At 39.1% G+C, this 25,118-nt stretch overlaps 1 protein-coding gene across 5 annotated transcripts in view; it reads right to left on the bottom strand.

Moving 5' to 3' along the window:
• Positions 1-25,118, bottom strand: part of LOC149845609 (putative triglyceride lipase) — a 269,765-nt gene that overhangs the window by 207,761 nt on the left and 36,886 nt on the right. For all 5 annotated transcript variants that reach the window (XM_089995863.1, XM_089995861.1, XM_089995860.1 and 2 more), the window contains exons 6-7: positions 19,134-19,215; positions 18,687-18,751 (exon numbers count right to left, since the gene is read on the bottom strand). In XM_089995863.1, coding sequence (XP_089851989.1) covers positions 18,687-18,751; positions 19,134-19,215 — 147 coding nt within the window. The remainder of the gene's footprint in view (positions 1-18,686; positions 18,752-19,133; positions 19,216-25,118) is intronic.

The raw sequence follows: 25,118 nt of genomic DNA on the forward strand, positions 1-25,118 counted from the left end.
TGGACAAGTACGTCCCATGTGGGTTACGATGGTGGGATGATGAGGTTGTGGCAACCTCGATGAAAGCTATTAGCAAAATGCGGAGATCACATAAAATGGTGACCATTTCGCCTTCACAGGCAAGATGCTCGAGTGGGTCTAATGGACCAGAGCATGTAGGATGGGACGGCGGTTAAGAAACCCCCGTCGTACCCATCCAATCTTCACGGTTCATCAAGGGAGAGGATGGAAGGTACAAAGACTCCGATGGACAGGTTGTTAACAACCACCCCACGAGCAAAAGACTCGGTTTTCCCCAGTCAACGGAGTTAGGGGAATTGGGATTACCATAAGTTATCCTAGGTAGTAATTCCCAGGCACTTCTGCAGAAGTTGGATGCATCCATGGGCCACGAATGCCTTTGAGGATTTACTCTCTTGGTCACTGACCGTCCCCTTAGGAGCGGACTCAGTCAGCTATCCGGGTTAATGAAAACACCTGACATAATAAACCCCCGGATCGGTCTCGGCTGTTTCTACGTTTCGCGTGTGTGCGTACCCGCAGGCCAGTTAATATCAGAACTTAAAGAATATATTCAGGAATAGATATAGATGACTGAGACTTACACTGTTTCTCTTTGCACTTATTACATTTGCTAGAATAGACTACAACTGCTTTAATTGCTTAAATATCATAACTACTTATCTCATGAATGTCCTGTTTTATTTTCATTCTACTTATCTGTTCGTGCACCTACTGGTTTGTTATGAAGCTGACCCATTTCATGGGCAGGTGAGGAGTAGGACTTCACTGGCGGCCGATGGCGTGGTGCAACGTGGATCAAGATTCATTTTCTTTCTGCTGGCGGCTTGGCTCTAGGACTTTTTGGAGTTTTTCTTAGATTTATTGAACTTTGGAATAAAAGGCTCATTTTGTAATAAACTGCAGATTTTAATCGATTGCCTTATTTCTTAAATTTCTTTAAGATGTTGTACATGTGAATGATGGTTTTTCAGCTAACGTACCCAGGATTGTTGACTTGTGTTCCTTTCTAAATGTCTTCCGCTGTTGTTTTTAAATATTAAACCTTAAATCTTTGAAAGGTTTTTCGATAAGGTTTTCGAAATCACAAGTCGAAATTTTGGGGCGTTACATTATTAGAATAGTGCACGTGCCATTTGTGTTCCCATTTGTGAAATTTGAAAAATAAAATGGCAAAATGATATGAAACAAGCAATTCATGATATTTACATGCTCATATATTCTAATCGAATACATGAAAGGTAAATATTCTCATTGATATCTAACTATTACATTACTGGAATTAAAAATTAAAATTATGAAAGTCCCTAATTTAGGGTGGGATGTAGTATTTTCCATGGTTTCCTGCAAAACAAGAGATAGTACAAGAGCAGAACATATATGAAATCCAAAAGGGAATATATTATGCTAAAACTAAAGTGCATATTTATATGCTAACACACATTGCAAAGATACAAATGAACTACAAAGATGCAAATGAAATGCAAGAATGCCAAGAAGTAAGGAATGAAATTTCATTGATAAATCAAATGGCAGGAGGATGCAATGGGTCAGCTAATGCATTTAGGTACATCAACCCGTTTTCCTTATAATTCATCATGATGTCGATTTTTTTAAATTTGAGTTTAAGTCTGAGTTCTCTTTTGCTGTCAAACAAGTTATTGCGGACAATGCTTATCCTAGATTCATAATTGCTTGTCCTAAATACATGAATGCAACTAATTGCGGACAGGATTGAGATCAAAACAGAGCCATAAAATGAAATAAGTAATAACAGCTGTGAAAGCAGTGATAGGTAGTGATATGCTCATGAGTAGGGTATAGGAGTTACTATAGATGTAAGTGCTGGTACACTGTTGCTGTGAAAGCAGCAGGTGCAGTGGGTAGTGATGTGTAGGTATATAGTATATACAAGTGGGAGGTTGTAAGGCTAAGGTGCACTGGGGCTGTGTGCTAGGTAAAGGAAGATGAAGAGGTGGCTGGGTAATGGAAATGAAGGATACAACATAGGTTGTTTGAGAAGATGGTTGCACAAGGGAGGATGCATGAATGAAAGGAAGCAACAAATAATGTGCGGTGATGTGAAGTGGGTAATGCGCATTGTTGTGATGAACAATGTCTTTTGCAGGAAAATGCAGGTGGGTGGTATATGTGTCAGGTGATGGTGAAGAGTATGAAGAAGATGTTATAGCAAAAATGAAGTGAGAGTTATAGAGCCTGCTGTGGGGCCTGAAGCAATGGACCCTGCTGAGGAATCTGAACATAAACTGGCTTAACTTTAAGATAATAACATGCAATCTCAATGTTGCCTTCGGTCTTGAATACAAGTTTGTAGTTGGTTTACTGCTTCAGTTTTGATCAGCACTGTCTTTGGATTGGACCGTTACTTGTGGCTTAGTTTGATTGCCATAACTGACATCATCCAAAGCTTTAGTTACAACATCAAATGTGCTTATATTTCTGTTTCTGAGAGGGGTAAGTAGCATTCCCAATGTTGATCAAGATCCCAATGGTAGATTGAGGGTATGTATAGTTTTAAAACTTGGACAACGTCATGAACTATCCTTGGTAAAGAAAAAAAAAAGAAGGGATTTCGCAAAAGGATGTGTGTAATAACCGCAAATTTTCCATTAAAATTTTTAATATTTTAGGTGTAATATGGGCGGATTTGGGCACGGATCCAAGTTTCGGATCCAGAACCCATACCTAAGTGATACCTCTTATACATATAAACCTATTAAATATCAATATACGTAAATAAGAAAATAAATAAAATATATATATATATATATCATTAGGTAGGGTTTTGGATCCAACTATGGATCCACATTTTTAAACAAGATCCGGATCCAACACGTTGTTGGATCCCGAGTGCGGGTCGCGGTTCGGACCCGGACCCGGCCCACACCCTGTAAAATGAAAACATGTAAGGGTTAAAAAGGGGGCAACCCGATATGGGTTGCCCGATAAACATAACCCCACCCCCGATAAATCGCGTGTTAGGGTTCATTTGAACCCTAACACGTCAAGAGTGAGGGAGATGGGGGGAAACCGCAGCTGCCAAGGGGTTTCCTTCCTTTTCGGGAGGCCACCCTCCTACAAATGGGGACCCCGAACCCCTCTCTCTCTCTATCTCTTTTCCCTCTCTCACTCTCCTCTGCCTCTGTATCCTTCAGATCGCCCTCCGAGCTCCGGCCTGCAGCTCGAAGCCGACCTCTCCTCTACTGGTGGTGTTGTCAAGGCCGACCCTCCCTCGTGGTTGCCGCAACCCCTTCGCCGGAAAATGGTAGGAGTACTGTACTTTTATTGTTCGGTGTTGATTGCATCCGGGTATGTTGGGTCGATCAAGAAAGAAACCTCATTATCGCATAAATTGGGGGTTTCATTTGGGGGTTTCTGATGACTGTGTTCAACAACTTCAGATTTGGGGGTTTCATTTGGGGGTTTCCGATGACTGCGTTCAATCACTTCAGATTTGGGGGTTTTTCAATCTTAGTGTGGGATAAACTCAGATTTTTGAGTTTTTCTAGCTCAATCTTATGTTAAATAAAGTCAGACTTCTGGATGTATATAAACTCATAATCGTGGAGTCCGTTTCTTTTCATGTTGGTCATTAGATTCTGTTTCCATCCTTTTTGCATGTGCTGATTTTGATTTCAAAAAAATTAGGGGGCTTGCCGGATAAGCTATAGGGTAGCGATACTAGAATCGAGGTGCACTTAATTCATATCGCTGACTGGTGTTGGGTTGTTTGTTGTTTTCTTTTCTCTGAGAACACAGCCTACTAGCGGTATAATACTTGTTTATTCTGTAACATCCAGCCTGCTGGCTAAATGATATTTGTGGTATTCTGTGAGACACGGCATAAATAATAAATGTTTTTTTTTTGTGAAATGGAACATGCTTAGCATAGACTCTGTTAATTCATATGGGAGGGGAATTTCATTAGGAAATTTCGCTTCAATATTGACTCTGAATATCCGGTGTGTGTATAATTTGTGGAACTAATAAACCAGGACTACTCTTCTCATGTTGTGGCCTTTATATTGCATGTGGTTCAGATGTCATAATGAGTATTTAACTGACTCTTATAATGATTTGCGATTTTTCTTAAGACATTATGCATTACATATTCTTAAGGACAAGATATATGTCACTTAAAGAGAATATTTTGTTTCCATAATGAGTTGTATATTAATTTGATGTTGGACATTTAGTAGGCAGTCCACTTCATGCTAAGTTGCATGCAAATTTGGTGTTCAACTGCACAGTAACTTGCATATTAAATTTATATTTAGTCGCATATTAAGCTGCATACAGATTTGGTGTTCAACTGCATAGTAACTTGTATATTAAATTGATATTTAGTCACATATTAAGCTGCATGCAAATTTGGTGTTCAACTACATAGTAACTTGTATATTAAGTTGATATTTAGTTGCATATTAAGCTGCATAATTTATGATGTTCAATTGCATATTCCTTAAAATGTTCCAATGCCCATTACGTGTATATCATCTAGAAGGTTCAAATGGCCATTAAGATGTTTATTCTCCAATGTTCATATGCATGTTAAACTGTATATTTTTCTGAAGTACTATTGCCTAACACTACATAATTGTTGAAAGTATCAAATGCCAACTAAGCTGTATATCTTGTGGAATGATCAAATGAGAGTATGTTGGGAGAAATGTATATAGTTGTATTACCAAATCTCCAGGACTATACTACATGTTCAATAAAGGACACCAACTGTGTCTTTGCTTGTTGGCAGAGCTTTTATTACATGCCACCCTTTTAATACATGGAGGCGTTGTGGCAATTTGCTATTAAAGAATAAATAAATAATAATAATGATGATGAATGATGATTTGATAACCGAACCTATGGGTCGGTTTGTTGTAGACATATGAATGTCAAGTCAGTGTATTGAGGGTCATGCATAGACCATCGAAGTTATGATGTGAATCCACATGAAAATGAAAATATAATTTTGCTGCCCGACTGGTTTAAAGACACCGGGGCATTAGTGCTTGACTGGTTTAAAGGCACCGGAGCACTCTGAGTGGGTTTGTGCAATCAATATGAAGAGAAAAATTGGGATGTGTACCTTGGCAACATGACTAAGGTTGAGAACTTACTACTCTGGTAGTAGGAGGTAGATGGGGAAAACGCCTTATACTTCGGAAAAATAATTATATGAAAAGATTAACCCACTCAGATTCGGGCTTACCTTAGAGAGGGTAGGTGGTACAAAACTCCGGGGACATGTTTATTTGTTTCGAACTAAAATGACTCGTTGGCCCCCAGTCCTCGGAGTTGGGCGGACCGGACTACCAATATGTCTTAGGTGGTAGCTCTTTGTTCTTCTGCAGAAGTTAGGGATGCATCCTGTTTTGGTTTTGGCCTTAAGGAGGTTCTCTCGGTCACTGGCCGCTCCCTTGGGATTTCAGTCTTAGTTAGAATGTTCGGGTTAATAAAACAACTTTGAATAATATACCCCCGAACGTTCTCTTCTGTGATGGTTGTCTTGGCCCATGAGTACTCGCGGGATAAGAAAAGATAAACATCAATTAGGACATTGTAGGTATCACAGTGAGTGGAGTTACTAGGGAGACATATTTATATTCTTTCAGCATGTTCTGCGCTTGTGATGAAATGAAATCCTGAAATGTGTAGATACAAGATAATCAAATTAATATTGTGATTGCTACATGAATGTTATACATGACTGTTATTGTTGTTGCAGAATATGATTAATGTCTTACTTGCTAAATTGTTGTCTCTGCATAAAATGCTTTAATTACTTAACTATAACTGCTACATAATTTGTTTGTCTGCTTTGATATATGTTTGTTACTGCTGTTACATAGTCTTCTTTATGCACTTCTTAATAGGCTGAAAATTCACACACGACAACTACATCACATACTAGATTCATGACATACCTGCATTAAGAGTACAGTTTTTCCTACTTAGACGTGGTAGTCTAATTCCTATAATTTTTATCATTTTTCAGGCAAAAAATAGTTCTATGAGCAACGTGGGATGAGGCGCTAACCAAGACTTGATCTACTTGTTCCCTGACGGTCCTACTTTCTTTTAGATTGGAATCTTTGTTTTGAGACTCATAATGTGAAAACTCTGATAGTTGATTCTATTATTTTTGAAATAAAAATAAATGGTGTGGTTTGCTTTTACCTTCCTGTATCGTTCTGAAATGCTTAACCCAGGAATTATTAGTTGTTTCCGCTAATTCAAAAAAAAATCCTTAAAAATCTGGGTTAAAATTTTGGGGCGTTACAATGTGAATAGATATACAGGGGATGACGACAACAGGCAAGGCATGTATATAATGTTATGATGGTGTAAAAACAAAAAGAAGCAACACAACAGTGCATTGGCACTGCTGTGGGTGATGGTTGTGCATTTGTTGAATGGGTGCAAGAGGTGATAGATGCAAAGTATCATCATGCTATGAAGGGGGCAGTGACAATGTGCGTAACATGCAGGAGGTTGTGAAGGGGAACTAGAATGAAAAATAAACCTATGCAAATAAAATGTATAAATGAGAACTAAGATGAAGATGACATAATATACAAATGCAACAGGTACGTGAAGTACGAAGAGGTGCTGTCGTGCATTTGCAAAGGTGTATGTACAAAGTATGTGTGAACGTTGAAGAGGTGAGCAGCAAATGTGGTGTTGTGAGGTGACATGCTGAGGACTGGAGCATGGTAAGGTGAGTATAGGGCAGGTGTAGTATAGCGTACAGTTATTATTTAGGAAGATGGAACAGAACATCACAAAGAAATTGAGGTGCCATATCATCTGAGCAAAACGTGCTACACTGAAATCTTTTGGGATATAATAATAGGAAAAGTTTTTAAAACCAGTCATCCAGACATCGGCAACAATGAACATACGACTTGCATTATAGATTTCCGTTGCAGCAAAACTGTGGTCCATTAAGAATAGCACCTGCGTCCACCCTTTCTACTCTTTTGTTCGATGCATGTTCAAGTAAAGGACCGATTTACCTGAGAGTGCAGACTTGTCGTGGTGGACTTTGAAAGAAGTCATCGATGCAACTCCCTCTAGTAGTGTAACTCTATCATCTCCCTTAATTACTTCATCTCCCAATTCAACCAAACTGACATCTGAGTGTCTGACTTTGAAAGGGGTAGAACTCTCTCTGTACTTCAAAATTCCAGCATAGATCCATGCTAAAAACGTGGGAGTGATCCCAGGGAGGAATGATATCTCAAGAAACATCAGGACACCTCCATTTCATGAACCGAGCACTTTTTGAGAGACACAAAACAGAAGAAAGAATGCAATAAGAGAGCCACGAATTCCCTATGAAGTAGTCACATTTTAGCACACGAATCAACGAGAGGGACCAAGATCATATGAATTCCTTAGCTGCACGTGAGCCAGAGGCCCCAAAGTCACCATCTTTGTCCTCAGATAGATTCGAGAGAAATCACGAAGGACAGAGCGGCATTGTGATCGGAAATCAGAATTCTGACGCTGGAGGATATCAGATCCGACGAAAACTAGAGCTCAACTTCCCCCGATCTCCACAGAGAGCGTGGGAGAGTCACCGACGGTGCCGAGAAAGAGAGAGAAACGCAACAGGATTAAATTGAAAGACTATACGATGGAAACAGAAATCAAGGGAAAAAGAGAAAGAAAGAAAAAAAAAGGAATCAAGATGTAAACAAGCAATCAAAAATCGACAAGAAGATCGAAAATAAAGGAGGAAGACTGGGCAATGGAACGCAGGGGATTCCACGATATAGATGGGATCAATCCTCATAGTTGGTTCAATGGTTGGATTCACGATGAAATCAAATACAGAGCAGATGGATTTCATCGAGAATCGGATCCAAGCAAGTATTGGATCTCGTTGATGGCTAATGGACGTTTGAGGGATCGATAAAACATGATCATGTAGATAAACCAATGAAGCCCCAGAGAACTCAAATCAGAGTGAAAATTCAATAAATCAGAAAAGATATCAGATGTCATAAAGATGTGGTGAGGCAAAACATAACTAAAATGCATGAGATACAACGAATTATATGGATGAAATGCAACTAAAGGTATGATCCAATGCAAACTAAAACGGGAAATCAATACAGACTGCAAATTAAAATGCAATGTTAGAAAACAAAATGGAATCAAGGAGACTTATGATATCTAGAGTGACAGAATTAGTAAACACACAGAGTCAATCGTAGCAATCCGGCTATAACAAATAAAAAAAGGGATATAATGAAACCGGAGAAAATCAGAATATACAGATCCACGAAAAGGGGTGTAGCCAATGATGGGGCCAAATTCTTGTTGCAAAACACAAGTCGATGCTGCCATATACAGATCGACATTGTGTATATTGCTTCAAACGGAAGGAAATGGAAAAATGAAAAAGAGAACAATAAAAAAAAAAATAAAATAAATGATAATAAAAAGAAGCAGAGATCAGACATGAATTCGGAAATTGCAAACAATGAAAGAAAAAAGAAAAATAACATAAGTCATAGACTGGGATACAAAATTAAACAAAATAGCAAAGCATAAAAGGAAATGAGAAGGGAGAAATCGTGTTGAAATGAAACAATTCCGTTGTTGTTGCACGAAGATGGGTTGAGGATGCTATCGGCAACTCAATACCATCGAAGGTGCATTAGTGGGGATTAAAAGCTGAAAAACTAAAAGAGAAATCATAAAGAAAAGAACAAAAGGGAAATAAATACAGAGGTAAAATTAAAGTTCAATAAAAAGAAGGAAGAAGAAGACGAATCGGCTCTAAACGTGCATTAAAACTTAAAGGAATCCATGGGTAAAAGATGAAAGGAGGAGGGTTACTTACCTTGGTCTTGCAGGAACTCTGAAGGAGGGAGGGGAACCTTCTTCAGTAGCTCAGCAGAGAGAAAAGGGAGAAGAATCGAGAAGAGGAAGGGGGTGTTGGGGTGAAATGCGGTGAAGGAGGACGCCGATGATCGTTTTTTTATAGGAGAAGGTCGTTAGGCCATTTTTCAAAAATGGTCTTTTATTTTCAGAGATTTTCAAAAAGAAGGTCCATTTACAAGTATTTCTTAAAAAAAATGGTGTAAAAAACTATATTTTCCGGAATTTTTTTAGATTTTTGATAAAAAGGTCTAAAGATATGAGAAAAATATGAGGGATTTTTTAGGAAAATGGGACCCAAGTGAGGTCTTTTGAAAGATTTTTGTAAAATATTTATTTTGAAATATTTACAATTTTCTGAAAATGAGGGTTTTTTTTTTAGAAAAGTAGGGTTAATTTTGGAAATTGAGTTTCAAAAATGGATCTGGGTTTGGGAATTTTGATAAAACATTAGAATTCGGATTTTAAATTGAGATCGGACCCTGAACTGAGAAAAACCACTGAGAAAATATAAAGAATTTGAAATTTTTGATTTTTTTTAACAATAAGAGTTTCAGGATCAGAATTGGACCCAGATATCCAATTTGGATCAAAAATTGGGTCAGAAATGAAGATTGAGTCTAGATTCCATTGAATCCGAGAAATGAATGGAATTTTGATTAAAGATTGACCTGATTTATTCAAATATTGGGCCAAGGGCAGAAAGAGAATTTTTGGATTTTTTGGAAAATTTTGGGTGTTCACAGAAAACTCTTGAAGATCCAACACCCTATAGACAACTTATTGGAGCACTCTTTTATCTTTCGATTACTAGACCTGATATATCACATGTTCTTCACACAACTATTTAATTTCAACATGCTCCTACTTTTGTTCATATGAGAGCAGTTTTTCGCATTATTAGATATATTAAAACCTCTCTTGCTCGAGGCCTTTTCTTGTTTGCTTTATCTACTTTTGATTTAATTGCTTATATTGATGCTGATTGGGGAGGTCATCCCAATAACAGACACTCAACGAGTTTTTGTGTTTTCTTAGGTCAATCTCTAATATCGCGACAGTGTAAGAAACAACAGAAGGTCTTGCTTTCACCAAACTGAAGTTGAATACCGGGCCATGGCTACAACCATGATGGAGGTGGTCTGGCTACGAAGACTGCTGACAGATATGAGAGTTCAAGTGATAAGAGCCTCAAAAATATGTTGTGACAACAAAAGTGCTATCTATATTGCCAACAACCGTACATTTTATGAGCGTACCAAGCATATCGAGATGGATTGTCACTATGTCTGAAAGGAGTACCTACAAGGCACTATTGATCTGCCCTATGTTACATACAAGTACCAGTTGGCAAACTTCTTCACTAAACCTCTCGCATCTCCTAGATTTCACTTCTTTTTAGGCAAACTTTCGGTTATTTTATCGTAAGTTTGAGGGAGTGTTAAAATATTTAACATTATATATATATATATATGTATATATATTATATATAATATACTTTTTTATTTTTCGCTTTTTGTATTTTCTAATCAACCTAGAGTTGACTATGAGTACTGACTAGCCATGAGTACCTAGTCTCTTTACTCTCTTTCTCCTCTCCCTTTCTGGTATATAAATAGGGACAAACTCCATTGTTCAAGTATGCTTCTTGCATACTTTGAAGAACATTAATAAAATATTTATTTTTATATTGTGAGCCTCTTTTGTGATTACCCATTGTGGGTTTTGTGAGTGTGCCCTTAGAGGCCACATTTGTGAAATAAGCGGAAGAAACCAAGAATGCTAAAGCATTCACTATGTCCCACACGGACAAATGCAACAAGCACAAGAGAGAAAATCCACTAAGGGATATACAAAGGGCCTTATAAAAAGGCTACACACATGAAAAATAATATCACTATTATTGAAGAGGAGCTCTCAAGAGCAATACAACATACATGGGGGGTTCCCCCTATTTATAAGAAGAGGAGACCAAAGGGGCTCCCAATAGAGTCGTTGGGAGCCCCCAACGGTCACATATGTGACCGTTGGGGGCCCCAACGACTCCATTGTGGGGCCCCTTTTCGGTATCCAAAAAATACAAAAAGAAAAATAAAAAGAAAAATAAAAAATAGTGAAATACGAGAAACAAAATAAGTACCCCTATGGGGTACTTTGTGAAATGACCATAATACCCCTATCGGGTATTATGGTATTATTACATATGTTTTAACACCCCCCCTCAAACTTTACGGGGGAATGACCGAAAGTTTGCCAAGGAGGAACAAGAAGCGAGGAGCAGGCAGGGCTTTGGTGAAGAAATCAGCAAGTTGATATTCTGAAGTGACATATGGCAGTGTTACTGTCCCACGAAGATATTCATCACGTACATAATGACAATCCATTTCAATATGTTTCGTCCTCTCATGGAAAGTGTGGTTGCTGGCAATGTAGATAGCACTTTTGTTGTCGCAACAAAGCTTCGAAGCCCCGGTAATTTCGACTCCCATATCTTGAAGAAGACTTCGAAGCCACACCAGCTCCATTGTAGTGGTTGCCATAGCCCTGTATTCTGCTTCAGTAGAAGATAATGAGACTTTCTGCTGTTTCTTGCACCTCCAAGCAATTAGCGAATCTCCTAGGAATACACAAAAGCCAGTAGTTGAGATTCGATCATTTGGGTTTCCTCCCCAGTCAGCATCAGTATAAGCTAGTAAATCTAAGGAAGAGATTGAGGATAGGAATAGCCCTTTAGTCAAAGTATTTTTAATATATCGAATGATCCGGAGCACAGCACTCATATGCACAGATGTAGGAGCATGCTGAAATTGGCTTGCAGAGTGCACAGCATGAGCAATATCGGGCCTGGTGATAGTCAGATAGGTGAGGGAGCCTATGAGTTGCCTGTAGGGCGTAGGATCGTCCAGCAGAACTCCATCCTCCAGTCGTAGTTTAGCATTGATAACCTCGGGAGTCTCCACCTTTTTATCATCTGAAATCCCAGATTTGGAGCATATGTCTGCAGCAAGCTTCATCTGTGACAGTATATACCCTCGAGGAGAGTATGCAACTTCTATGCCAAGAAAGTACCTGAGAAAACCCAGATCAGACATATCAAAATTATGTTTTAACATATTTTTAACTTTAAGAATACCGCTTTCATCATTGCCAGTGATGATCATATCATCAACATAAAGCAGAAGGATGATGATACTATTACCTGCATTTTTAACAAAAAGAGCAGTGTCAGTATAACATGAGCGAAATCCCAATTGTAACATGATAGCACTAAATCTATCATACCAAGCCTTAGGGGCTTGTTTAAGACCATATAAGGCTTTTAATAACCGAAGGGTTTGACCTTGGTTAACATTGATTCCCGGCGGAGGATCCATATATACTTCTTCATTCAACTGACCATTAAGAAAGGCATTTTTAACATCTAATTGGAATATAGGCCATTTCTTAGATGATGCTACCGCAATTAAAGTTCTAACGCTTGTCATGCGAGCCACGAGAGCAAAAGTCTCCTCATAATCGATGCCATATTCTTGTGAGTATCCCTTAGCAACTAATCTAGCTTTATAGCGCTCTAGGGAACCATCACTTTTTGTTTTGACTTTGTAGACCCATCGACATCCTATAGCTTTCTTATTTGGAGGAAGGTGAACTATTTCCCAAGTTTTAGCTTTATTTAAAGCATCTAGTTCAACTTTCATTGCTTCAACCCAATGAGGTATACTTTTTGCTTGATTATAATGGGAGGGTTCATAGTAAGAATGCAAGGCTATTAGACAAGCTCTATATTTAGGTGAAAGAGTTTCATATGAGACAAACCTATTAGGTGGGATTGATTCTCTAGAAGAACGCCTAAGGGAGGTTTCTTCTAGGGTTCATTAAGCCGCAAGAATTTTTCTAAAGCACTAATAGGTTGGGCTTCCTCACGCCGAGTGTATACTTGGAGATTGTCACCATTAGTTGGTGATACATCATCATCATGAGAATCATGAGTATTTTCTAAAATTTCCGGATGACTCAAAGAGTCATCATTTGAATCTTCTAAAAGATCATTGATAAACATATAATCAATTTCATTTGATTTTTCCAATATGTCAAATCCATTTTCATCTTCTAAAAAGGTTACATCTTTGGAGACAAATAACTTATTATTTTTATGATCAAAGCATCTATAGCCTTTTTGATTTTCACCATATCCTAAAAATACAATTCTATTGCTTTAGGTGACAATTTATCTCTTTTATGTAAAAGAACAAAGCATTTACACCCAAAAATCCGAAGACGATTGTAGTCGGGTGTCATATTAAAAAGTTTTTCATAAGGAGAGATATTATTCAATTTTGAAGATGGCATCCTATTGATTAAATAGGTGGAGGTTAACACGGCTTCGGCCCAAAAATTTTTAGGAATATTTTTAGAAATGAGTAAGGATCTAGTGGTTTCCAAAATATGCCTATGTTTTCTTTCCGCTAGACCGTTTTGTTGAGGAGTTCTTGGGCAAGATTTTTGATGACAAATGCCATGTTGTTTTAGATATGCTTGAAAATCATTTGATAAGTATTCTCCACCCGAATCGGATCTAAGAATGGATATTTGACTTTGAAATTGATTTTGAATTTTTGCATGGAATTCTTTAAAAAAGTTAAAAACTTCTGATTTAAAGTTAAGAAAATAAATCCATACATATCTAGTATAATCATCAATAAAAGTAACATAATATGAATAACCACCTTTAGATAGAACCGGAGATGGCCCCCAAACATCGGAATGCACCAATTCAAAAGGTCTTGTTGTCACAAAGGATCTAATAGGAAAAGGAGTAGACTTCATTTTGCCAAAAATGCAATCTTTGCAATTGATATCTTTTTCTTTACAAAACTTGTTTCCAAAAGGAAAAAGATACATTTTAGAGTAACTTGGATGTCCAAGCCTTTTATGCCAAGTTTCAATATTTTTGTCTTGGACATAAGTACAAAATGAGGTATTTGGAAGCATTAAATTATCCATAAAATAAAGGTCTCCCTTCCTATGGCCTTGCCCAATCCGCTTCCCGGACCGGAGATCCTGCACAAAGCACCCTTGGGATGAGAAAGATATTTCACATCCATGGTCGGCTATTTGAGAAACGGAAAAGAGGTTAAGATTTAATTTTGGAACAAGGAAATTTTGAACATTTTTAGAATCAAGAGTTCCAACACCATTTATTTTGAGAAAAGTTCCATCGGCCGTAGAGACACAAGACATTTTTGAATTGGTGTGCACATTGGTTAATGCATTTTCATGAGGGGTCATGTGAAAAGAAGCTCCGGAATCTAAAATCCAAGAGTACGTACCGGGAGGTGATGATGAGGCAATGGCGGCACCGGAGGTGGAAGAAGTGACCTTTAAGATTTGTTGAAGAGCCAAGGAGATTTGTCCAAGAGTGTCTTTGAGATCCCCGTTCTTGCCGTCAACTTCTTTGGTGGTGGATTCTTCAACGGAAGCCACCTTTGGCTTGAATGCCCCATTTAGCTTTGGGCAAACGGGTTTAATATGTCCCGGCTCATAACAATGGTGACATATAATCATTTTTCTTCCACCACTCCCTTGCTTACCAAAATGAGGTGGTTTGTATGTTTTAACATGATTGCCGGGTTTAGATACGGCAAGAACTTCCTCTATGCTTTTACCCATGCTATGCCTAGTCTCTTCTTGAGTAATCTCGGCAATAGCTTCTTCTAAGGGAGGAAACGTGGATCTATGGAGAAGTGAGGATCTCACTTGTTCAAATTCGGGACGAAGCCCAAATAAAAATTGGAACAATCTATCTTGTTCCATTTGTTTTTGTCTTAGAACCACATCCTCCATAGATACCCATTTAGGCTCTAAAAGAGCCAATTCATCCCACAAAGGATTTAGAGCACTATAGTAATCTTGTATGCTCATGTCGCCTTGTTTTGTGGTTCTTACTTTTTCTTGCAAGAAATAAGCTCTTGCAAGATCCTTTTGGGTAAACATACCCTTCATAAAAAACCAAGCTTCATTTGCCCGGCGGAATTTTGCAATATTTGCACATACCTTAAGTTCGACATTATTCATAAACCATGCAAGGATTTTTGCATGGTTGCTCTCCCAATCTTCCATTTGATGATTATAATCTTCAATGGCCTTGAGACGAGCATCGCCTTCAAGTGCTTTCTCTTGATCTCCTTCCATCTTTGTGAGCTTAAGTTGGGGTTCCGGAACGGTTCCCATTACATAACCCCAAAGCTTCTTGCCTTTGAGATTATTCTCCATTGCGGATGCCCACATCATGTAATTTTTTCCATTGAGTTTGAATGATAGATCGATCTTGACTTCCATTGCTACACAAGGAAGATGTGAGAAAGAAAGGAAGTAGAGAGAGACAAGATTTTACCTTTAGAAGATCAATTGGCTCTGATACCATGTAATGAAATAAGCGGAAGAAACCAAGAATGCTAAAGCATTCACTATGTCCCACACGGACAAATGCAACAAGCACAAGAGAGAAAATCCACTAAGGGATATACAAAGGGCCTTATAAAAAGGCTACACACATGAAAAATAATATCACTATTATTGAAGAGGAGCTCTCAAGAGCAATACAACATACATGGGGGGTTCCCCCTATTTATAAGAAGAGGAGACCAAAGGGGCTCCCAATAGAGTCGTTGGGAGCCCCCAACGGTCACATATGTGACCGTTGGGGGCCCCAACGACTCCATTGTGGGGCCCCTTTTCGGTATCCAAAAAATACAAAAATAAAAATAAAAAGAAAAATAAAAAATAGTGAAATACGAGAAACAAAATAAGTACCCCTATGGGGTACTTTGTGAAATGACCATAATACCCCTATCGGGTATTATGGTATTATTACATATGTTTTAACATGAGCCACCTGCCGGCCTCCCGGCGAGGTGACAGGGAGGGGGTGAGGAGGAGAAGAGAAGAACGGCGTACCTGGGGGGTGTTCCCGGCGTCGGCGGTGGGCGCAGCAGGGAAGGAGACCGGCGCATGGGAGGAAGCTCGAGAGGGGAGGCGTGCCTCCCCTCGCCCTCCAGCACTCCTCATAAAGAGCTCGGGGGGGGAAGATGAAAGGGGAAACCTCGGTGGGTTTCCCCAATCAACCCGAAAATGAAGGGGAGAAGAGGGGGGGGTGCGGCGCTCGGGACCCTGCGTCGGGTTACTTAAAACCCTAAAATAAAAAGGGGCCCGGGTCGGGTCCGGACCCGATCCGGCCCGGGTCCAAACCGATATTATTTTTTTTTTTTTTAAATGGGGTTTTACATCCTACCCCTCTTAAAAGAATTTCGTCCGCGAAATATCTAGTCCCCTCCCTGCACCCTCTTGCTCCCTGTTTGCATGTTCGTCAAGCAGGAGTGAAGCCTCCTGCCTCCCCTTTCATTGTTGACAGGCAGGGGCTTTGCCCCTGCCTCTCTTTTACTTTGTCAGGCAGGGGCGCAACCTTGCCTGCCCTCGTTTTTCAAGGGCATGCACCCCCTGCCTCCCCGTCGTTTGTTGACAGCAGGTCAGCAGAGGCTCGCGGCCCCTGCCCCTGCTTCTTACGCTTATAACAGGTGCGCAGGGGCACAATGCCCCTGCCTCTGCTTCATTCACGTCAGGACAGCGGCAGCGCCCCTGACCTCCTATTTTTTGTGTTAACTTGCTAAGGATGTCACTTTTGCAGCTCGTACGACGGATCTCGCTCGTGCTCCGCGGCCCGAGCCGTCAATCGCCTACACCCGCTGACGTCAGCAAGCTCGCAACTGCCCAAGGTAGGGAAAGATTGCACAAAGGACTTGGACAATTGAATTGAGTTCAATTAACTAAAAAGGACAATTAAATAAATATATATATAAATATATATTTATACGAGTACACAATTAACTCAAGGATGCGGTTTCACTATCCTTGTCCTTTACTTTCTGTCATGTCTTTCCTTTGCCACCGTGCTTTGCACCTAGGCTTCGCTTACGCATTCCTGCTTTCGGACTTTTCTTTGCCATCGCTATTTGCGCCCAGGCTTTGCGTTTTCACTCCTGCTTACAGTCTTTACTTTGTCATCGCGCTTTGCGCCCAAGCTCCTGCTTTTGCAAATGTTTCGTCAATGCCTTGTCATTGCAGATGACGCTCAAGTCTTCGCTCATTGCATGTTCTATCAGGCATCCTCGTGGAGGATGCAAGGGGCATTTACCGCTCTCTCTCTTGCGATTAGAGTTGAGTCGGGGGCTTAACGATACATCATCGTCTTAAGAGAGGGATCCCTAGCAAGGATCCAAGCTTTTCGAGTGAGCAGCCCTGCAAAGCAGAGTCAAAGAAACATTATATTTTTATGAAACACTTTTGTTGAGGATCCTATTGAGGAACTATATCTGTTTCATCATAGAGTATTTGTAGTCGTGCACTACACGCTAGTACTACGATGATCGGATGAGACGGTCGTGCGATCTCGAATAGTGCTAAATGCACAATACTGTAATCACATAAAATGGTGACTGGTCGCCTTCACAGGCAAGATGCTCGAGTGGTTGAAAGACCACAACATTAGAATGGGTTGTTAGTTAAACAACACCTAACGCACTCATTCACTTCTTGTTGTCTGTCAAGGGAGAGGACAGAGCGGTATAAAAACTCTAATTGACAGGTTGTTAACAACCACCCCACGGGCAAAAATCAGGCCTCCCCAGTCATTGGAGTTAGGGGAAGAGACTACCAGACATTAACATAGGTGGTAGATCCCATGGGCTTCTGCAGAAGTTGGATGCATCCGTTGCCAAGTATATGCCTTTGGGAAATCCTCTCTCGGTCAAAGTCGTCCCCTTAGAAGTGGACTCAACTAGCTATTCGGGTTATTGAAAATACATAAAATAACAGACGTCCGAACTAGTCTTAGTTATTTCTATGTTTTGTTTGCGCGTACCCGTAGGCCAGTAATATTGAAACATAGAGTTTGTTCACATTTGTTGATGGGTCATAAGACTTGCTAGTTGCGTGAAAGTTCACAGCTTACGATCAAATGAATGGTCATGTTGCGTTTGACAGTTACACTGCTTACTTACTTTTAACTGTTGATCTGCTTTAAACTGCTTAGCATGCTGAATTAAATGCTCTTAATTCAGTTTCTTGTAGTCTCTCTTACGCGCCTACTAGTTTTTCGCGAAACTAACCCATTATATGGGTACAGGTGATGATTAGGTACACCACGGGCGATGACAAGATGGCTTCAAGATTTCTTTTTCCTGCTCTTAGCTCGCGTCCTGGATGTTTTTGGGTTTTGTCACGGATTTTCCTTTGGATATCCGAAGTTTGTACTAGTTGGGAACTTCTTTTAATGAAAGTGGCTTTCCAAGTATTTTGCAAGTTATATGGATTGTGAGTTTTGGTTCTTTTAGCTAACGTGCCCAAAGTTGTCAGCTTGCCTTTCTAAATTCAACAAAAGAATTATCTTCCGTTGATTTCATAAACAAACTTTGAAAAGTAAGATCTTTCTAGTCTCTTGCCTGTTTTCTGAAAAGTTCGCAAGTTTGAAATTTTGGGGCGTTACAACCTATGTATTGGAATCAGATGATCTAAGAGTCTATTCCTATAAAATCAAGCATGTAGAACACGTGTATGGTCAGATTTAAGGAAAACATGGAAAAAGCCCTTCAAAATTCCGGCTAGCTGAAGGTTAGTTAGAAAAGTCAGATAATCAATTCAAGAGGAAATATTGTCCCTAAAATATTCAACTTCAGATGAAAATTTCAAAGAACCTCCAGAAGTATCTTTCCGCCACCACCTATGCCTCCCAATTCTACTTGTAAATTGTGCACATTTCCTGAAAAGAACCAATAGTTATAATTTCAGACACAATATATAGTAACTACAACCAAAGCAGAAGCTACTTAAAACATCTCCAAGTCACCAAGAATGCAAGCATGGCAGCAGAGACTTTTGAATATCTGAAGAAGTCTAAGATATATCCAACTATTATTTGATAATTGCATACACTATAACATATTTGAAGTAGGAATTTAAGGTTTTCTCTTTTTTCTTTCTTGAAGGCGAAAGTGAAACAAGAATTGACAATCTGAATGCTACACCCAACCATATCATTCTACATGAGAAATATCATCAGAAAAACCAACCAGTGCATGTGTGGTGGAAGAAACCATCAAACAACAAAAAGAGTTTAAAAAGTTGAAGAATATCAATCTTACCATCACAAAATAAGTCAAGGGAAATCCCAGCATTCCCCATGCGCTTATGCGAAGTTACAAGGTTTGCATCCCAAGCTGCAATCTTAGGGATCAGGCAGAAAATCAGAAGAGAATGCACTTCAACTTCAATTGACAAAATGATGGCACAAAACTAGGCTGCAAAAGATATAAGATCTACAGAGAAATGAAAGAGTTTACCCATCAGGGACCAACAAATTGCAGTATGACTAACAAAGAAACTGTGAAACAATGAAGTTAATAAAGCAACCTGAAAAGAAACTGTGAAACAACAAATTCAGCAATTCTCAACCTTACTAGTGAACTTTCACATAATTATTGTTATGCTGATGTTTACTAACTGGTATGGGTCAACTGGTCGTTTTTACCTGGACCAGACCCGGACCAAACCCTATGGGGTCCGAGTATGGTGATAAATAAGAAGACCCGATTAAGACCTGGGTCCGGACCTGAAGGTCCGATTAATACATGGATCTGGGTATAGTTTGTGAAAATTTATACCAGACCCAGGCCCAACCCGAGTTCCGATTAAGACCTGCAATTTTTCAATGTAAAACTGATAAAAATATTATTTTACTGGGTATGGTCCTGCAGTTCTTATTGGGTCCGGGTATGGTTTCTCTTATAGTGGACCCGATACCATACCCGAAAATCGGGTCCAAGTCTGGTTCCGCCTGGGTCCGAACCAAACCCGACCCGTTGACACCCCTATCCCTAGGTACAACTTTATATGTATATATTTCAAGTAAAAGGAGGAATGATATTTTGAGTAAAAGAGGGAGGGTTGATATTTTGAATAAAAGAAAAGGGTTGGGGATAATATTTTGACTAAAGGAAAAAGGGAAAGGGGCGATAAAACCCTGTTTTGTGCCTCTCTCTCTCTCTCTCTCTCTCTCTCTCTATATATATATATATATATATATATATATATGTGCGTGTGTGTGTGTGTGTGTGTGTGTATGTGTATGTGTATGTGCGTGTGCGTGTGCGTGTGCGTGTGCGTGTGCGCGTGCCAAGGGAAGGGATTGTCAGGGCCTGGGTGCCAATTTGACCAAAGACAACATTAGAAAAAAGAAAAAAGTGGTCTGGGTATCAGGTCAGGGTTAGAGACCCAACCCAACCTGTACCCATACCAGTGTTAAGATAAATATAATATCGTGGTGTATATGTTGTATATAACTGAGTATACTTAGGTATACTTATCTGTATTCTGTCTTTTTGTATTCAAGGTATACCTAATGGGTATTTAGTCTTTAGTTTGGGTATTTTTTATAATAAGTATACTTAATATTTACTTTTACAGGTAGAATAGGTACTCTAATTTCTTTTAGTCATTGTATAAATGATTAATTCTTGATTTTTTTAAATTTTTTATTTCTTTTATTTTTTGTCAAAGTGGGTTGACCAGCCAGCTGTTAGGACTGTGCCTAACGGCTAGTTGAAGGAGGTCCAACTTGTTAAGATTAAATGTATTCTTTCGTAGATATACGGAATGTGTAAGTATATATGTATATTGTTATTTGTACATATACACACTTATGTATATAGTATAGTATATATGTATACATTCACATGTATGTATATATATATATTGGGGATTAAGTCAAACAAGTTGACTTAGTCCCAACAGCTAGAAGTCTAGCTGTTGTTGGCTATTGAGAGTACTTTTTCTCCTCCTCTCCTTTACTTCTTCCCCGCTTTCTCCTCTATAAATAAAGGGGGTGCATGTATGTGTAAGGTGAGAGAATGATGGGTAGTTTTTGTAATAACCGTATTTTTGTTATTTGTTTGGAATTTTTTTTCTATTATAATGCATAAATTATTTGATTTGATCCTGGGATCCAAGTTTCGGACCCAGGACCCATAAAAGATCCATAGATAAAAATACATATAATATCATGTAAACCTATTTGAAAAGAAAAATATATTTAAATAAATAATAATATTATATATATATAAATATATAATAAACATAGGAAATATATATAGCTCAAGGATCCACTCTTGGATCCATTTGGATCCAACTTGTGGATCCTCATTGTATGGGTGAGGCGCGGACCCAACTATATGTTGGTTTCCGGGTCTCGGGTCAGGACCCGGACCGCGCCCCACTTAAAAAAAAGGGTAGATAAAGGCTACCCAAAACGGGTTGCCCGATAAAAAGAGAGGGTTAGGGTTCAGAGTGAACCCTAACCTCGCAATAAGGAAATCGCAATGGGGAGGGGGCAGGGGCGGAGCGCAGCCGCTGGGAGGTAGGTCGTCTCCTCCCTTTCTGGTCTTTCTCCTTCAAAAGGGGGATCCCGAGTTGGTTCCCCTCGCTCTCCTCTCTTCCTCCCTCTCTCTTTCTGCCGACCACGCCTCTCGTTGTCCCTCTATCTCTCAACTTCCCTGTCTCTTTCTCTCGGAATCCCCTTCACGTCGTCGGAGCAGTCGAGGTCGGTGGAAGCACTCTCTTTCTCGCAACAGCCGCAACCCTCAAGCACCGGTTTGGAGGTACGGGTCTCCTCTTTGAAAATAGATGAAAAATCGAACTCCGGTTTGATTTTATGTTCTTCTCGAGGATATAGATTTACATGAAAAATAGAAGTTGCATATTCTTCTCCATGATATATTTTGTCATAGATGAAGCTTGCTACAGATATGTGTTCTAAGTCTGGCATTTCAAATGATAAAAAAGTAGAGACTCTTGAGGTTATTAATGCCAAATTACGATTGGAGGATGGGGTTCTTTTGGAAGATCCCACACCCTATAGACAACTCATTGGGTCTCTCACCTACTTAACCATCACCAGACCAGATATCACTCACGTGGTTCACTCAGTTAGTCAATTTCAGCATGCTCCTACAATTGTGCACATGGGTGTTGTTCTCCGGATCATTCGTTACATTCGAAACACTATCAATAAAGGGTTATTTTTATCATCTGCTTCTTCCTTGAATCTTCTTGCTTATACGGATGCAGATTGGGGAGGTAATTTTAATGATCAAGTCTTAACTACTGGTTTTTGTGTCTTTCTAGGAGACTCTTTGATTGTCTGGCGACGCAAGAAGCAGCAGAAAGTTTCACTATCATCTACCGAAGATGAGTATCGGGCTATCGCAACCACAACAATGGAACTTGTATGGCTTCGCAGACTGCTTAACGACATGGGAGTTGATATTACTGAAGCTTCAAAGCTATGTTGCGACAACAAGAGTGTCATCTATATTGCAAGCAATCATACCTTCCATGAGCATACCAAACATATTGAAATGGATTGCCACTATGTTTGTGATTAATACTTACGAGGAACAATTGCTCTAACGTATGTCACTTCAGAATATCAGTTGGCGGCTATGTCACACGGACTCGGCTAGGGAGGTGCCGCACCCGAGTCGACACGCCCCGACACGGGTGCGGACACGGGTGCGGCCTCGGACACGGCCTGGACTCGGTCAACGCCGAGTCGGACTCGGTCAACGAGTCCAGGCCGAGTCCGTCTTAATTTTGGACTCGGTCAACGTTGACCGAGTCCAAAAATGTCCATTTTTAGTACCAAAAAAATAAAAAAAAAAAGATCTTTTTATATATTTTTTAAAAATATATATATATAGCATGAGTCTTAAACATTAGGCCCAGAAAAAAAAAATTATTCTTAAATATTATCATTTAATTCTCTCTCTCAATCTTAAAAGCTAATAAATTCTCATCCACGAGTACCAACACTTTTCATCCACCAAGTTCTCTCTCTTATAAAAGCTAATAAATTCTCATCCACGAGTAGCAACACTTTCTCATCCACCGAGATCTCTCTCTCTCTCTCTCTTTTTCAAATCTAGCTTTGAAAAATTAAAAGCTTTTAATGCTTTTAATTAATGTTATGAATTTTAGCAAAAGATATTTAATGCATTTACCAGAACATGCTTTTAGTTAATGCTTTTAATTAATACCTTGATGATGTTTTATTCCCATGGTAGCTAAGACTCGGCTGAGTCAATGATAAACTCAGCCTAGTTTGGTTCTAATCCAGTTATACTACTATTTTAACTCAGTTAGTTCAGGATCTGAGACAACTTGGAAGAGTCACGAGCCGAGTCCAAAATTTATATAGACATATGCACACACTGGATATATATATATATATATTTTTAAATATATATATATATATATAGCCGAGTCCCCGTGTCCAAAATTTTTAAAATTGCGCCGCACCCGTGTCGCACCCGCACCCGCACCCGCACCCGCACCCGCACCCATGTGACATAGGTTGGCGGACTTCTTTACTAAAGCCCTTTCGGCTCTCGGCTTCATGTTTCTCCTTGGCAAACTTTCTGTCATTTCCCCATAAAGTTTGAAGGGGGGTGTTAAAATGTACATATATATATATATATACATTACATCAATGCCCGATAGGGGTATTTTTATAATTTCACATAGTTGTTTTAGAAAACAACTATTTTTATTTTTTGTTAAAATATAATTTCTTTTTTTAATTTTTGTTTTTAGTTTTCGTATTTTTTAGAAACCAAAAAGGGCTCCAACCATAGAGTCGTTGGAGCCCCCAACGGTCACAAATGTGACCGTTGGGGGCTCTTGGCATGTTGTTTTGCAAGCTTATGTTATTAAAATTTTTACATTGCAAATGTAAAAGAGATGAATTAATAATCAGATAAAAGAAAGTAAAGCACAGTATAATTCATTTTCTTCTTGATGTTCCTGCTTTAGCGTGGGAATCTTGGATGTTGCGGTTTGGGGAAACCGTGAGGATACAAAAACTTTGTGTGCATGTTGTTGCCCCGGAACCCGATGTTGAGGTTCTTCTCCTGGCCACGGTTTTAGGGAGAGTCCGCCATTTTTCCTGGGGTGGTGTGTTTTGACACAGCTGTTATTGTTTTGGTATACCAATAAAGTGGCGCCAGTGGATAGTCCGTAGCAACAAGAAACAGTGCAGTAAAAACCATAATATCACCTCTGATTTGCGCAATGCATCAAAATAACTAAAACAGATAACAACTGGTTCTCGAGGCTCACCCGGCCCCTGATGATCCAATTGACCATCAATGCCCTCATAAGCAAAAAAAATCATAAAGAGTATGCCACTTATGCATTCTTTTCACACACTTTTCAATGCACATTCATCTATGACAAAATCAATAATATTTAAATGCATAAGCATGAGTTCCCACACCAACATGCAATGCATACTTTCATTCATTGCACAATTCCTGCCAAATGCATGATTTCATTAATGAATTATTCCAATTAAAACGTACGAACACTCATGCCATTTTGATCTTGCAAAAGCACCTAAATTATGTATATGTACATGCACAAGTAAGCCTGCTTGCAACAACAATTTCGAATAAGTATCACACAACAAGTTTAATCACATAAGGAACATCACCCCTTTGTATGCATATGATTAAGCCCAATACTGTAACGCCCCGAAATTTAACCCAAATTTTTAGGGATTTTTTTTTTTTTCAAGCGGAAACTAATAATTCTCGGGTTAAGCATTTCAGAACGATACAGGAAGGTAAAAGCAAACCACACCATTTATTTCCACTTCAATAATAATAAAATCCAACATCAAAGTTTTCACATTTAGTCTCAAAACAAAAATCTCAATCTGAAAGTAAGCAGAACCGCCAGAGAACAATGGATCAAGTCTCGGTCAGCGCCTCATCCCGCATCGCTCATAGAACTACTCTTCTCCTGAAAATAATAGAAATTATAGGAATTAGACTACCACGTCTAAGTAGGAAAACTGTAATTATTCTTGCAAGTAGATCATGTGTCAAGTGTGATGTGGGTGTCGTGTTTGAATTACAGTCTAAACATAACCACATAAGGATTTCGATGCAATAGCAATCATAGACATATATCTGAATAGAAAGGTAGATTATGTAACAATTATACTTAAGCACAAGAAGCATTTTATGCAACTACAACAATTAAGTAAGGTATTAAGCAATTCAAGCAGAACT

The sequence above is a fragment of the Nuphar pumila genome, chromosome 2 (assembly GCF_984573655.1).
Source record: "Nuphar pumila chromosome 2, dmNupPumi1.hap1.1, whole genome shotgun sequence".
Taxonomy (NCBI): domain Eukaryota; kingdom Viridiplantae; phylum Streptophyta; class Magnoliopsida; order Nymphaeales; family Nymphaeaceae; genus Nuphar; species Nuphar pumila.